Here is a 12,358-nt window from a genome sequence, read left to right as displayed (position 1 = left end):
TTAATGACCAGTAGAATGTAGTGTGGGGCTACGTTTTGTTTGCTGTTGTAACAATAGATCAATATTACTTCCTTTAAATGCCCTACTATCCCAAATGGACCTAATGTTACATCTGAAGCACTAAAAACAAGAGGTTACATTACTGATACATCACGACACAGAAAACAATAAACGTATTCCTTTTAAATATCGAGAAGTACAAAAAGGTGAACAGATTTGAGAACTTAAAGGCATAGTCACGGATTTAAGGACCGTAGTTCTCTAAAAATTTATATATTAATTTAAGGATTTAAGGACCGTAGTTCTCTAAAAAATTTACATTAATTGTTGGAAACCATATCTAGCTATCGCATCACCTTAACTGAACCATGGTAGAGTGAAATCCATGCCAACCCTCTCGGCAATTTGGTTTTTGAATTATGGACCATTGCCATAATTAATTTTTTTTTTTTACAAAATATCATTAATAAATGGAGTACGGTGGTTATGAAGATGGTTGAATAAAGTACATTTAGGGACAAATCAAATTATATTTGTTTAGGTAATACTTTGTTAGGCCATTAAATAGGTCAGTGGTCTGTAACAATATGCTTTAAAAGGCTAACGCAAATTGCAACATTTACATGTATGACCGTGTACTAGAATATGATTTTCGGAAAAGAATAGTTTAAATGATGTTTTTCTAAACACACACACACACACACACACACACACACACACACACGCACGCACGCGCGCGCATTCATACACACTCACACACAAATCCAAACACGCAGAAAATAACATACGACTTTTTGTTTTTACGATTAGTCCAGTTTTGTAAAGGACGACTATTCAAAAGCCGTGGTATATGATTGCTACTAATGAAAAACAAATGTGACATGTTTCCTCTCTAAGACTATATGTCAAAATAACCAAACGTTTTACATCCAATAGCCGATGATTAGTAAATCAATGTGCTATAGTGGCTCCGTTAAATACAACAAACTTTACTTTGCTCTCCCAACTGTATCATGAATTTTTTTTTTTAAACAACCTTTCATTATTTCATATTTACTTGCCAGCAACATAATATAAAAACAATTTATTCTGCTGTAAAACTATAGTATATTAGTGTGCTGCTCCCAATAACGCGTTTTATAAATTGAAACTTGATGAAAAATAACTCCTTTTTTTTCTGTCAGAGAAATGATGAGAAACATGCAGTTTAACAAATAAACCTATGCTATTATGTTTGTTCACAATCTGAATAGTAACAAAATAGAGTTACTTTGGCTAACAAATTTAATAACACAATACAAATATCACTGGCTTTGTCTTCTTGCATCTCACACAGACGAAAAGACTACAAAGAACATCTTGTATAATAACCTCTTGTTTTAAGGCCAGAAATTAAAATAATGTTTTTAAAAAAGAATCCGGTGAATTTTGCGGGATCTTCAAAAATAGAATATTTTGAAAGTTTCACCCAAGAGCAAGAACAGTTTTGGGGTTGTACTAAAATCCGGATTTCTTTAAAAAATATCAGAAATTCGGTGGAAATCCTAAATTCTGAAGATTATCAGAATCCGAGGAAAATCCGGAGATTTTCATCCCTGTTAATGGCGTCATAATTGTCCCTTCAACATAGAAATGCATTATATTTTAACCTCTCCCCATATACGCTTTTTTGAAACGTTTTGCAGGTCTTTTACGTATATTTAACACTTAAATAGGTTATTAAAATAGATCGATTCAGTCAATCATCTAGATGACCCGTGAATCAGAACGATTATCAAAATCGTATCTCTGCACAAGGCAGAGTCGAAAAGATGTTAGAGAAAGTCTGGACTGTTTCCATGATCCACTACCATGTACTCAGGCTTCAGTGTATGTGAATTTACTTCCACTGTGTTCGAGTTGTAACAAATAATTCGATAATAATTATAATACATTATTGTTTTTAATATCATTAATATATTCAGTGGCATAAGATCGTTCAACACGTTGAAACTAGTGTAGCTAAGAAATGGAAAAAAAAAACCCCAACCCTACTACAGGGGACATTTTAAATTTTCTTTCATTATAATGAATAATTATTCTGCCATAATAAATAAACTGGGTCATTTTCATAGTGATTTAACAAAAAACCCACCTTAATCTCTCGTAATAAATATATTCCGCTACTATACAGATGAGGGATGGGAAAATAGCACACATTTTAGGCAAACACTTCGAATAAAACAATGCAAGTTATATACGTTCTGATCAAACTTACGAAGGAGTGACCTTTTTAGTTTATAACTGCCCCATTTGTCAAGCTGAAGTCGATTACACGTTAGTCTGCTCCGATTCCTGGTTGTTGTGTTTTGCCCGCCTCCCCCTCCTAGTTATTTTAAGTTGGGACCATCCCTGTTTCCGTTGATTTCATTTCCAAATGAATTATTAAACCAACTGATAGACATTTCGATAAATTACTATTATTCACATTTTGTTTTACAGTGTCTTGCATGAAGTGGTTGCCATTTCTGTGGGACAGGTTTTTAGGTTGTTGTTAATTGTAAGTGCATCACGTCCACATAATAATATACATCCTACAGTCACTGTACAAACTTACAAATTACGAAGACTTAAAATATATCTTATAAATATATATACAAATTTCGAAAACATTCAATTAAATATGTATCAACAATATACACAAGATATTTTAAAACATCGTGTCAGAACGTCGCTACTATCGTTGCCAAGGCAACCACAAGCCTGTGGACTTGAGCAGACGTTCTAAACTTCAGCACTCAAAAACCGACGTCGCTGCCCACAACAGTCACAGTGGCGGATCCAAATGTTCAGGAAGAGGGGGTGGGGGTGGGACTAACCCTTCATCCCTGCCGACAAAAAGTTCAACTCGGTAGAGATCAACAACAAATCATCTGTCTAAGAAGGTTCCAGAACACCCCCATTGCCCCCAAACCTTCGCGATTGTAAATCCACCTCTGGCAGACAACAACAAATCAGCTATAAGTTCTTGTAAGCTCACAGGCGGTCACAACCATTAATCTTTGATTGACTAGTAAACAAAAATCTTAATACTGACCCCTTGGAAACAGTTGCCCAAGAGCGCATTTAGTTGTTCTCAACTGTAACAAATTAAAAACAAAAATCAAGCTGTCAGTTCACAAAACCACTGTCGGAATTCAATATGAAATTAGGTTTGCTAAGAAAGAATGAACGTGAGTGCGTCGTCAAAAGCAAGTGTAGCACCTAACTGAGGTAAACGTGTAAATATCTAGTCTGTAGTTTCGTCTGTGATAACATTTCATCTTTTTTCTTCTTCTTCTTCTTCTTGGTTTTTTTTGCGCTTTCTGCACCATGTGTCATTTCGCGCCAATCAACCCGTGGTCAGAGAAACTTTGGATATGAACAAAGCAGAAAGCTTGGCATCGGTTCCAGTCTTTTAGTCTATTCACGCTGCAATATCACATATATGCAGGGACAGTCGCCATTCATTAACAGAACAGTATATATAGACATAACGTACTGCGGGTGCTCAACATTATTTCCCCAACATACTAGCAACCAACCAACCAACCAACCAACCATGCATACGTCACATCCGGAACATTTCACTACGTCACATCCGAAACACTTCACACACCGACAGCAACCATTCCGAGAGGTGAGCGGACGCTATCGGCAGCCACAGGCCTCGACTACCATGTCCTTGTAGTTCTTCAAAACGATTTTCTCCCACTCATCCAGATACAGCATCGATATGGCTGAGAGTTCGGTGGGCACGCAACAAGCCTCTGGCACTGCAGTTGGATTAACTGAATTCACAAGAGTCTGAACTATTGCATGGTTTGTTGAGTTTAGATGGTGAGCTAAGGGAAAGGGACACTTCCCGTGGCAATAGAAGGCGTTGTAGCCCGTTGGGGCGACAATCCAGTCGTTCCACCCGACGTCGTTAAAGTCAACGTAAAGCGCGTGTCGTCTGCAGTGGTTCTTGTGGCCTTTCTTCCTTCTCCTCTTCTTCCGTTTGTTTTTCCTCCTTTTCGACCGCGCCCCGCGTTTCGTCCGCGACTTGGGATTTTTCCCATCGTCCGTGTAGGTCACCAGCAGGGGGCGCAGCGCCTGCCACTCATGATCGGGCGCGGTCGCCGAGCGACGCAATCGCACATGCGCCTCGGGCGACAGCGACGGATCGTCGGAGACGAGTCGAACCTCCAGTCCGTGGTTGAATCGAGGCCTATTCTTCCACTTTAATACTGCAGAATGCACGTCAAACGACTCCCAAGAAGAGTTCCTGAAGTCGACACTCTTCGTGTCGATCAGTCTCGATATGCACTCACTATTCTGGCTGGGAGGCTGCATGATCTCGTGCACCTCCAGTCTGAGTCGGTTTGTCCTTCCTCCACGAATAACAGCAGCACCAGCACCAGAACCACCAGTGCCAGCACCACGAGCAGCACTGTCGCGATTCGCTGTGTCTGTGTTTTTGTGCACGTCCTTAAACACCCGCAACTCTGCCGCTGAGAGGTCCTCAGTGTCTGGAATGGTCGAGATATTGAACCATATTCTCACACACGCGTTGGCTCTGCACCCCGACAGTAGACCGCCATCTGGAAAACAAAACAACGCCAACACTGAATAAGACAATATATATATATATGGAAGTGTATTTAAAATGTACAAATGTTTACAGTAATATTATATTAAAACATTTCATACGACCAGCGTTCGGTTTATGTTGTTGTTTGTCAAATGCGACTTGCAATTGAATTTGGAGAATGTTTTATTTTAAAATCGCCAAACATCTATATCAAAAATCATATAATTACAATTCTTTAAAAGACCTCATATTGAATAATTGATACTTGAAGATGGTTACAGATTTTCAGACCAAATTTGTCGAACTAGTAATAATGTTTTATTTTTTTCAATTAAGACATTTTACTGATTTAACCTTGACCTTTATAGAATTACCGTTTTTAGTAAACATGACCCTCTAGCTAGTTTAGGCCTACCATGGACATTATTGTTTTAGTATGGATATTACAAAACTAGGCGTTTAAGCATTGTTTATACATGTAATTTCAAGCGTCTGTCAAAAACAGGCTTTGTAAATTCTGCCCTAGATATGCCCGATCCGCAGCTGTGTTTTTTCACTAGGGTGGGGTGGGGGGTGGGGGGTGGGGGGTGGGGGTGCAGTATGAAGGACACGTGTAGAAAAGGTCCTTTCCAACAACGTGGAAACTGGTTTAAACAATATTTATTACCAATTATAATACTGGTTGGGGATTAGCCAACGTGGAAACTGCACTCTTTTCCCCATAAAATAAAACAGCCGATGACTAATTAATCAATGTCCTCTTGCGGTACGGTTAGACAAAATAAACTCTACTCTCTCTCTACCTCTTTTTTTTAACTCTTTCTATGTAGACAGTGTACACTTTACCTTTGTAGATACACATTTTACTCATCGAACGTTACCTCTACAAATACACAGGGGTTGCACACACCCTCCACCGAACCACGATATGCCTCTAATATTCAGGGCAGAATTTACGAAGCCCGTCTTGTTTTGCGCGTAATTACATACATTTACCATGCTTAAACTCGTGCGTGTAAGAAAAACTGGCTTTGTAATTTCAGTTGAATATGGTTTTATATCTTTCAAATGGCTGAAATATCATACCTTGGTCGGATGCATGTTTCGGGGAAGACTGACTATCCATGTTAATTTACATTTGATAACTACATATTTCCTTATATTTTTTAAAGAAATACTGCACCCTATTCCTAAAACAAAATCCTTACCACAGCCACGGTTTAGGATTTAAAATTCAGACGAGCCAGGGTCTGACGAAGATGGAGCTATGTATTGCCACACCTCGCTAACCCACCTGCTGGTCAAGATGATAGATAGACGGGGCTGATATGGCGGCGTGGTGCTGGTGTGTGTCATAAACACACGTATCTTATTAGTCTGAATGCATTTCCATCTCCATCACATCGTAAACCGAAAGAGTGGACCCAGCGGCGTGCTTGGTACAACCAAGGTTATACCGGATGTCTTCGCAACATGCACGTCTGACGTAGAAAACGGAGTACAATGCCGTGGTCAGGGTTGTACCTAGCGGTAACATCCAGGAAAGGAAAGACTCGGAGGACATGATATAATATAATGGTCAGGGGAAAAAAAGCGGATGACATGGTGCAGTATTATGGCCACGGTCGCTCCTAGTGGGTAACAGGCGGGGTAAGAGCGTAGAGAACCCAGTATAATATAATGGTCAGAAAAAACGCAGATGACATGGTGCAGTATAATGGCCACGGCCGCACCTAGTGGGTAACAGGCAGGGTAAGGGCGTGGAAAACACAGTACAGTATCTAACGGGCGGCAGGGAAGAAAACATGGATAACGACAAGAGCCATATCAAGCCAGGCCCTGTGGCAAAGGGTATGGGGGACTCACTCAAAATTTATGAAAAAAACCCCTATCTATTTGGTTAAAAGTGCTATTTTAACTAAATAGATTAAACACACGCCTATATTGCTATACCCTAGACTAGTTATTTTCTTATTACCCCCGCCCCGCTCCCCACACACACACACACACACCTCCTCCCCGTAGTTAATTTAGGCTAGGTTCTCTCCTGATAGCACAGCTGATGAGTAAGAAACACGACGTGAGCTGCTGTCGGCAAATAAATTTAAAACATTCCCGATGCGTAAAATGTAGACAATGTGTTCTGAGTTTGGGTTTTTTATTACTAAATCATGAAAAGTGTTACTGCACACCTGAGATCTCGGAAAATCCATAATGGCATGTTTGTTTTACCATGTCTTGCAAGAAAGAAAGTCTAGCAGTCTAGCAACATAAATCATTTAGAAACGACGGTGGGGCGGTGGTGGTGGTGGGGGGAAGGTAGTATTGCAGATCAATATTAGGCATACAATATTAACTGTCAAACTGCGCAGATAATATAATGGCTTTCCTGCTTTGGTTTACATTGAAAAAAAAAGAATGTAAGATCAAAGAAAATACAATACCACCCGTGGGTTTAAGACATTTTGATTTAGAGCGGCAAATAGAGTTGGTTATTTTTATTATATAAATGGTAAATTTAAAAAAAATCATCACATGGAGAAGGGGAACAGGAGTCATCTAAATTATGTTTTGTGCCCGGATGAATTATTTTTAATCTATGCATGATGGGTGGTTTTATTGCCGTTTCTTCCAGTGAATGGGAGCGAGTAAATGGTGATTTTTTAAAATGTATTTACCGTGAGTGGCCAAGCAGAGCCATTTAGTTTATTCATTATATACCTGTGTGATATTCAAATCTAGTTTACGAGTAATCGTTGTCGCAAATTATTTCATTTTGCTTTGTGGGCGGTGGGTACAAAAGAAATTCTATAACAACATAACAAAGGTAGATTTTAAAAAAACTGTTTTAGTAAGAAAACAGAGAAAAATATATAAAACTAACGTTTTAGTAGATAATTTAATCAAACATTAAAGCAAGTTATGCTACTTTTGTTGTTGAAAATAATATTATCCTAACATGCATAATGAAGTATCGTGAAAACGTAAAGAAATTTGAACAGAGGTAATGAAATAGCAATCTTAAAATGTATTAAACATTGTAAACAGTTAGCTGGCAAATACTAAGATGTTGATATAAATTTTCACCCGTAAATATTTAGTTGTGAACTTATATATATATATTAAAAAATAATAATAAAAGATACACGACAGTTCATAAAAGCGACATGACGCGCATACACCATTTTACTAGCAGACGTATTAAAAACTGGAGCAAAGAAAGGACAAACTATACGATAAAACATCCTATCTCCGCTGGATCCAGTAACGGTTCCAAAACCACGGAGGAATTGCCACCCATTGTGATAAATGTATATAATAACGTGTCTGATGGGAAATCAAATAAAAGAAAACGCCTATTTACTTCAAATTCGAATCGTAAGTTGTTAATTATGTATGGAACATGATGTTAAAGAGACTGTCTTGACTTCGTAAGATTGTAAGATATTTCTGACTAATAAAACATTTTAAAGGCTAAAATTACACACTAAATATATTTTCTTGTTTAGACTATTAGTGTCTGTATCTGTATATTCACTGTGTTTCTGGTCGTCCTAATGTTTGTAAATGGCTCAAATCTGATTTCGTATCCCAATAATTTTGCACGTATATAATAATATATATTAGGAAATAAAATGAAATTTCACCTGGTACAAACATTAAGACGCTCAAAAACACATGTACTATACAGACACGGACATTTTATGCAAACAAAAAGAGAGTATTAAATATACAATTTTAGTCATTAAAACGTCTGTCAGTCGACAACATCTTAAGAATGGCGGACACACGACAGTCCCATTAAAACATTTTTTTTCACAATAATTTATACTATAGTTTCCTTTGACAATATACTGAGAAGAAAAATAATACAGATATCATATTTTAAAAATACAAAGTCAGTTGTCAGGATTCGAACCTACCATCACACTCATAAATGTAGGCTACAATATTGTTTTTATTTACTCACCCACGTGGTAAAAACTCCGTATCGTATTAGCAGGAATCAGACCTCTGCCTTTTGTCTTCATGAACGGGCTAGCGGCGCCGGGTTTGCGGCTGTGTAGATCGTGTAAGTCCAACATGTACTGAGGTATCTGTGTATCTCGGGAGGGCTTCGGACGAGACTTAAGTCCGAAAATGTTCAACAAACTGGCCTCGATAGTTCTCACAAACGAGTCGTCGTATTTCGATTTCCTTCCGTTCCGTGGGGCCGGTGACGACGACGACGACTTGACGTTACGCTGCGACGTTGACGATAAGGGGAGGTTACTCTGGGCGACCACTGCCACGCTCAGCACGAGGAGAAGAGAGATGTGACTGCAGATGACGATCATGCTGAACAAGACGCCTGGGTGAGAGAAAGAGAGAGAAAACACGATTAAGAGAGAACTGTCAAAAGAGTCAAACACTCCTAAAACATAACTGGAATGGAAAGTATGTTTTTCTTGGCACAAACACAACGCGCATGCGCACCGAAACCGTAAATCGTTTCTAATTTTTTTTTTTTAAATAAAAAAGACAGATGAAAAAGAATTTTTTTTAATGTAAAACAATACCTCAGTACCAACAGAAAGTCACAAAACGAATAGATGTTAGATTGAAACAAAATAGTATTAACAAAATGCAAAATATTTAACAATTAAAACCAAAATAAAAAGTTAATAACAAATATACCTAATTTTGTTATAAATGACAAATAAATGACACAACATCGAAAAAACATTAATGTTTTTTTTTTAAAAGAAATATTGAACATATAGTAATATAAATTAATAGTGTATTCTTAATAAATTTTAAAACGTTAGGGTTAGTTTTTTAAACGAAACATTAACACTCCATTATAAGAAAACAAACGGTATAAACATAAACATTAAAACAAAAATAAACAAATGAAAAAATGCAATTTTATATACCTAAATAAAAATAAAAATAAAACCTGAACGCAGATAGTTAATGTACTGTTATACCTCACTGTATTTCACTTGCGTTTTGCGTTTTTCTTTAAAATAAAACATCGAACCCTCTAAATAAACACGTACAACAATTAGTATTCAGCTGGCATTATTTAATTAAATACTTGTTGGCTTTGTCACGGACCGGAAGCATTGCTACATAGACAACTTTGCTATTTGATTGCTAATGCGGTAGATAAAAAAACTAAATCTTGCCATCTTGTTTGGTATACTTATTTTAGTCGCAGCAATTAATATATAATGAATGAATGGATGGATGGATGAATGAATGAATGAATGAATGAATGAATGAATGAATGAATGAATGAATGAATGAATGAATGAATGAATGAATGAATGAACGAACGAACGAACGAATTAATGAATGTTTACCACACCCCAGCACAAAAAATACACATCGACCATTGGGTTTCAAACAAAGGTAAGTAAAATGAATGAATGAATGAATAAATGAATGAATGAATAACTAAAAGAAAGAAAGAAAGAAAGGAAAGAAAGAAAAGAAAGAAGAAAGAAAAAAAGAAATACATCAATGTCCTATTTCTGGCGATTACCTGATGGAATAATCTTGATGAGAGTAGCCAATCAGCAGAACAGTTATAAAAAACCCTGATTAAATGACTCAATGACTCAAAGATAGCAAAATGCGCAGATCTACGTGGACTAGCCTAAAGCGCAGTTTTGAAGAAACTAAAACGCTGATCTAAACTAAAGCTACAAGGTACAAAGATCTCTGTCTTTGTGGCACCAACAAAACTCTGATCCGGACGCGACCAAACATTCGGTAATATAAACGCAGAAAAATCGATGATTTTTCCTTTTTGCTCTATGGAAGACGACCACAGAAATTTGTAACAGCACAAGAACATCGAATACGGGTGTTTTATACAAAGACATCATTTACAATTTCAACAGACTACCTAAAATAGGAACTAAAACGCGATTATCTGTATCAGAAGGGTGGAAAATGAATTTATGAAATTTAGTTTTATTAAATTATCAGTAGAAAAAAAATGGATGGTGTGATGGTAACGACCAGGGATTTATCAAAATGCCTACAAAATTAAGACATTTTATAAACTGAAAAACTAAAATTAATATTTGTTTTATCAAAGTGATGTTTTCTTTAATAATACCTTTTGCACGTGTTTTAAAAAGAAATCGATCTGCTACAATGTGTATCTATAGTTTAAAACTAATATTTTATTGACCAACAATATGCTCCGCTACTTTGGCACAAAATCCCAGTAGGTAAAATAAAATATACATGTATGCGTTTACATTAATAGGCATGAGCCACAGTCAATGTAATACTGAAGTTTTACTTGTTTTTATATTGATTTATTTGTGTTTTGATATGCGACTGTATGGTATTTTGCCCCATGATATTTCAGCATGTTGTTTTGATTTTAAATATCTAATAGTTATCTTTTAGAGGTCGCGAGACGAAACCAATAATAGGGATACGTTTTGGTTTCATGCGTTTAAAGTTTATTTTAGTTACAATACGTGTTTTTACACTTTATTATTTCACACGATTGTATTTTGTCACTACTTAAGTTGTGTCAGTTTTCCTCCATAGAAATCAGAGCTCCTCAAAGTATTTTACTCAGTATTTAATTTTACTTTAAATTGATTTCATTGGTTATATGCAAATAAGAACGAAACACGCTGTCTTGTCCACACACCTCGGCCATCTGTCTAGACGACTGGGTTAATGGTTAGTTCTTAGTGGTTAGTGAGACAGACGTTAGTGCATTGATTTTACCAATCCCCGCTAAAATTCACCTCGAGAGGAAGCCGGTACCAGGATGCGAACCTACTATAACCTTATTATAAGGCTTATGTGTAATGGCTTAACACCTACACCACTAAGGCCGGTGACACACAGTTTTTTTAATATGTTTATGCCGATGATACCTTTTTTTTCAGTATGTTTATAAATACTAGTGACCTTTGCACCTTCCAAGGGCAAGGGCATGTATCAAAATGCAAGCCCAGTACGTACCAAGCCTAAAATTCGATCATTTAAACACTACATCACCGAGTCCAGTGGTACACTTTTTCAGTATGTTTATGCCGATGATACACTTTTTAGTATGTTTATGCCGATGATACATTTTTTTTCCAGTATGTTTATGCCGATGATACCATTTTTTCCAGTATGTTTATAAACAGCTCTGATTTTAGAATGAGGGTTAGTTAGTAACAAAGGACTGACTCGATGACGTCGACACAGGACGTGGAGTTTGAAGCGGAAGCGGGGATTAGGTGAATGAAACATGGCCGTCTTCAAACAACACCGTCACGCTGAGTGTTCAGCCAAATATAGTAATTAGCGGCGAACGTGAGCGATGAGGTGACACTGATTCACCAGCCACTGCCACAAAGAACTTCACTTCAAACAGTCAACACCGCCGTAAAAAATCATTCATTGTAGTTTTATCGCCCACTATACACAAGTGTTTCGCATTTTCGCACTTTCAGGTGATACTAGAAGAAAAAAAATTGTGTTGATACTTCAACCTGAATGGCAGTAAAGCGCAAGTGGAGGGAAAAAAGAAAGCTTTTTCACGTTTTGCGAAAGGATGTAGCACGCAGAAAAAAATCTTCAACTATCGTTACTGTCGACCATTTATCGGGCGTTTGTTTGCGTCATAATTGAAGGTTTTGGTAAAGACTCTCAAAAGCGTACATAATAACTCTACTGGTTCAATGGGAGTGCGTAATGTATGTCTTTCCAGGCAAAGGCTGGCAGGCAAAGGCAGTATATCAAAAAGCCATCAGTTAA

General features: G+C 37.2%; 1 protein-coding gene across 1 annotated transcript in view; it reads right to left on the bottom strand.

Annotated features, from left to right (window-relative positions):
* Positions 1–460: 460 nt before the first annotated feature.
* LOC121370342 (bone morphogenetic protein 2-like) overlaps positions 461–12,358 on the bottom strand; it is a 42,017-nt gene continuing 30,119 nt past the window's right edge. The window contains exons 2-3 of the mRNA XM_041495494.1: positions 8,562–8,942; positions 461–4,601 (exon numbers count right to left, since the gene is read on the bottom strand). Coding sequence (XP_041351428.1) covers positions 3,670–4,601; positions 8,562–8,928 — 1,299 coding nt within the window. The 5' untranslated portion in view covers positions 8,929–8,942 and the 3' untranslated portion in view covers positions 461–3,669. The remainder of the gene's footprint in view (positions 4,602–8,561; positions 8,943–12,358) is intronic.

The sequence above is a fragment of the Gigantopelta aegis genome, chromosome 4, assembly GCF_016097555.1.
Source record: "Gigantopelta aegis isolate Gae_Host chromosome 4, Gae_host_genome, whole genome shotgun sequence".
Lineage (NCBI taxonomy): Eukaryota > Metazoa > Mollusca > Gastropoda > Neomphalida > Peltospiridae > Gigantopelta > Gigantopelta aegis.
Note: the sequence above shows the minus strand (reverse complement) of the source record. Positions and strands in the feature narration are given on the sequence as shown.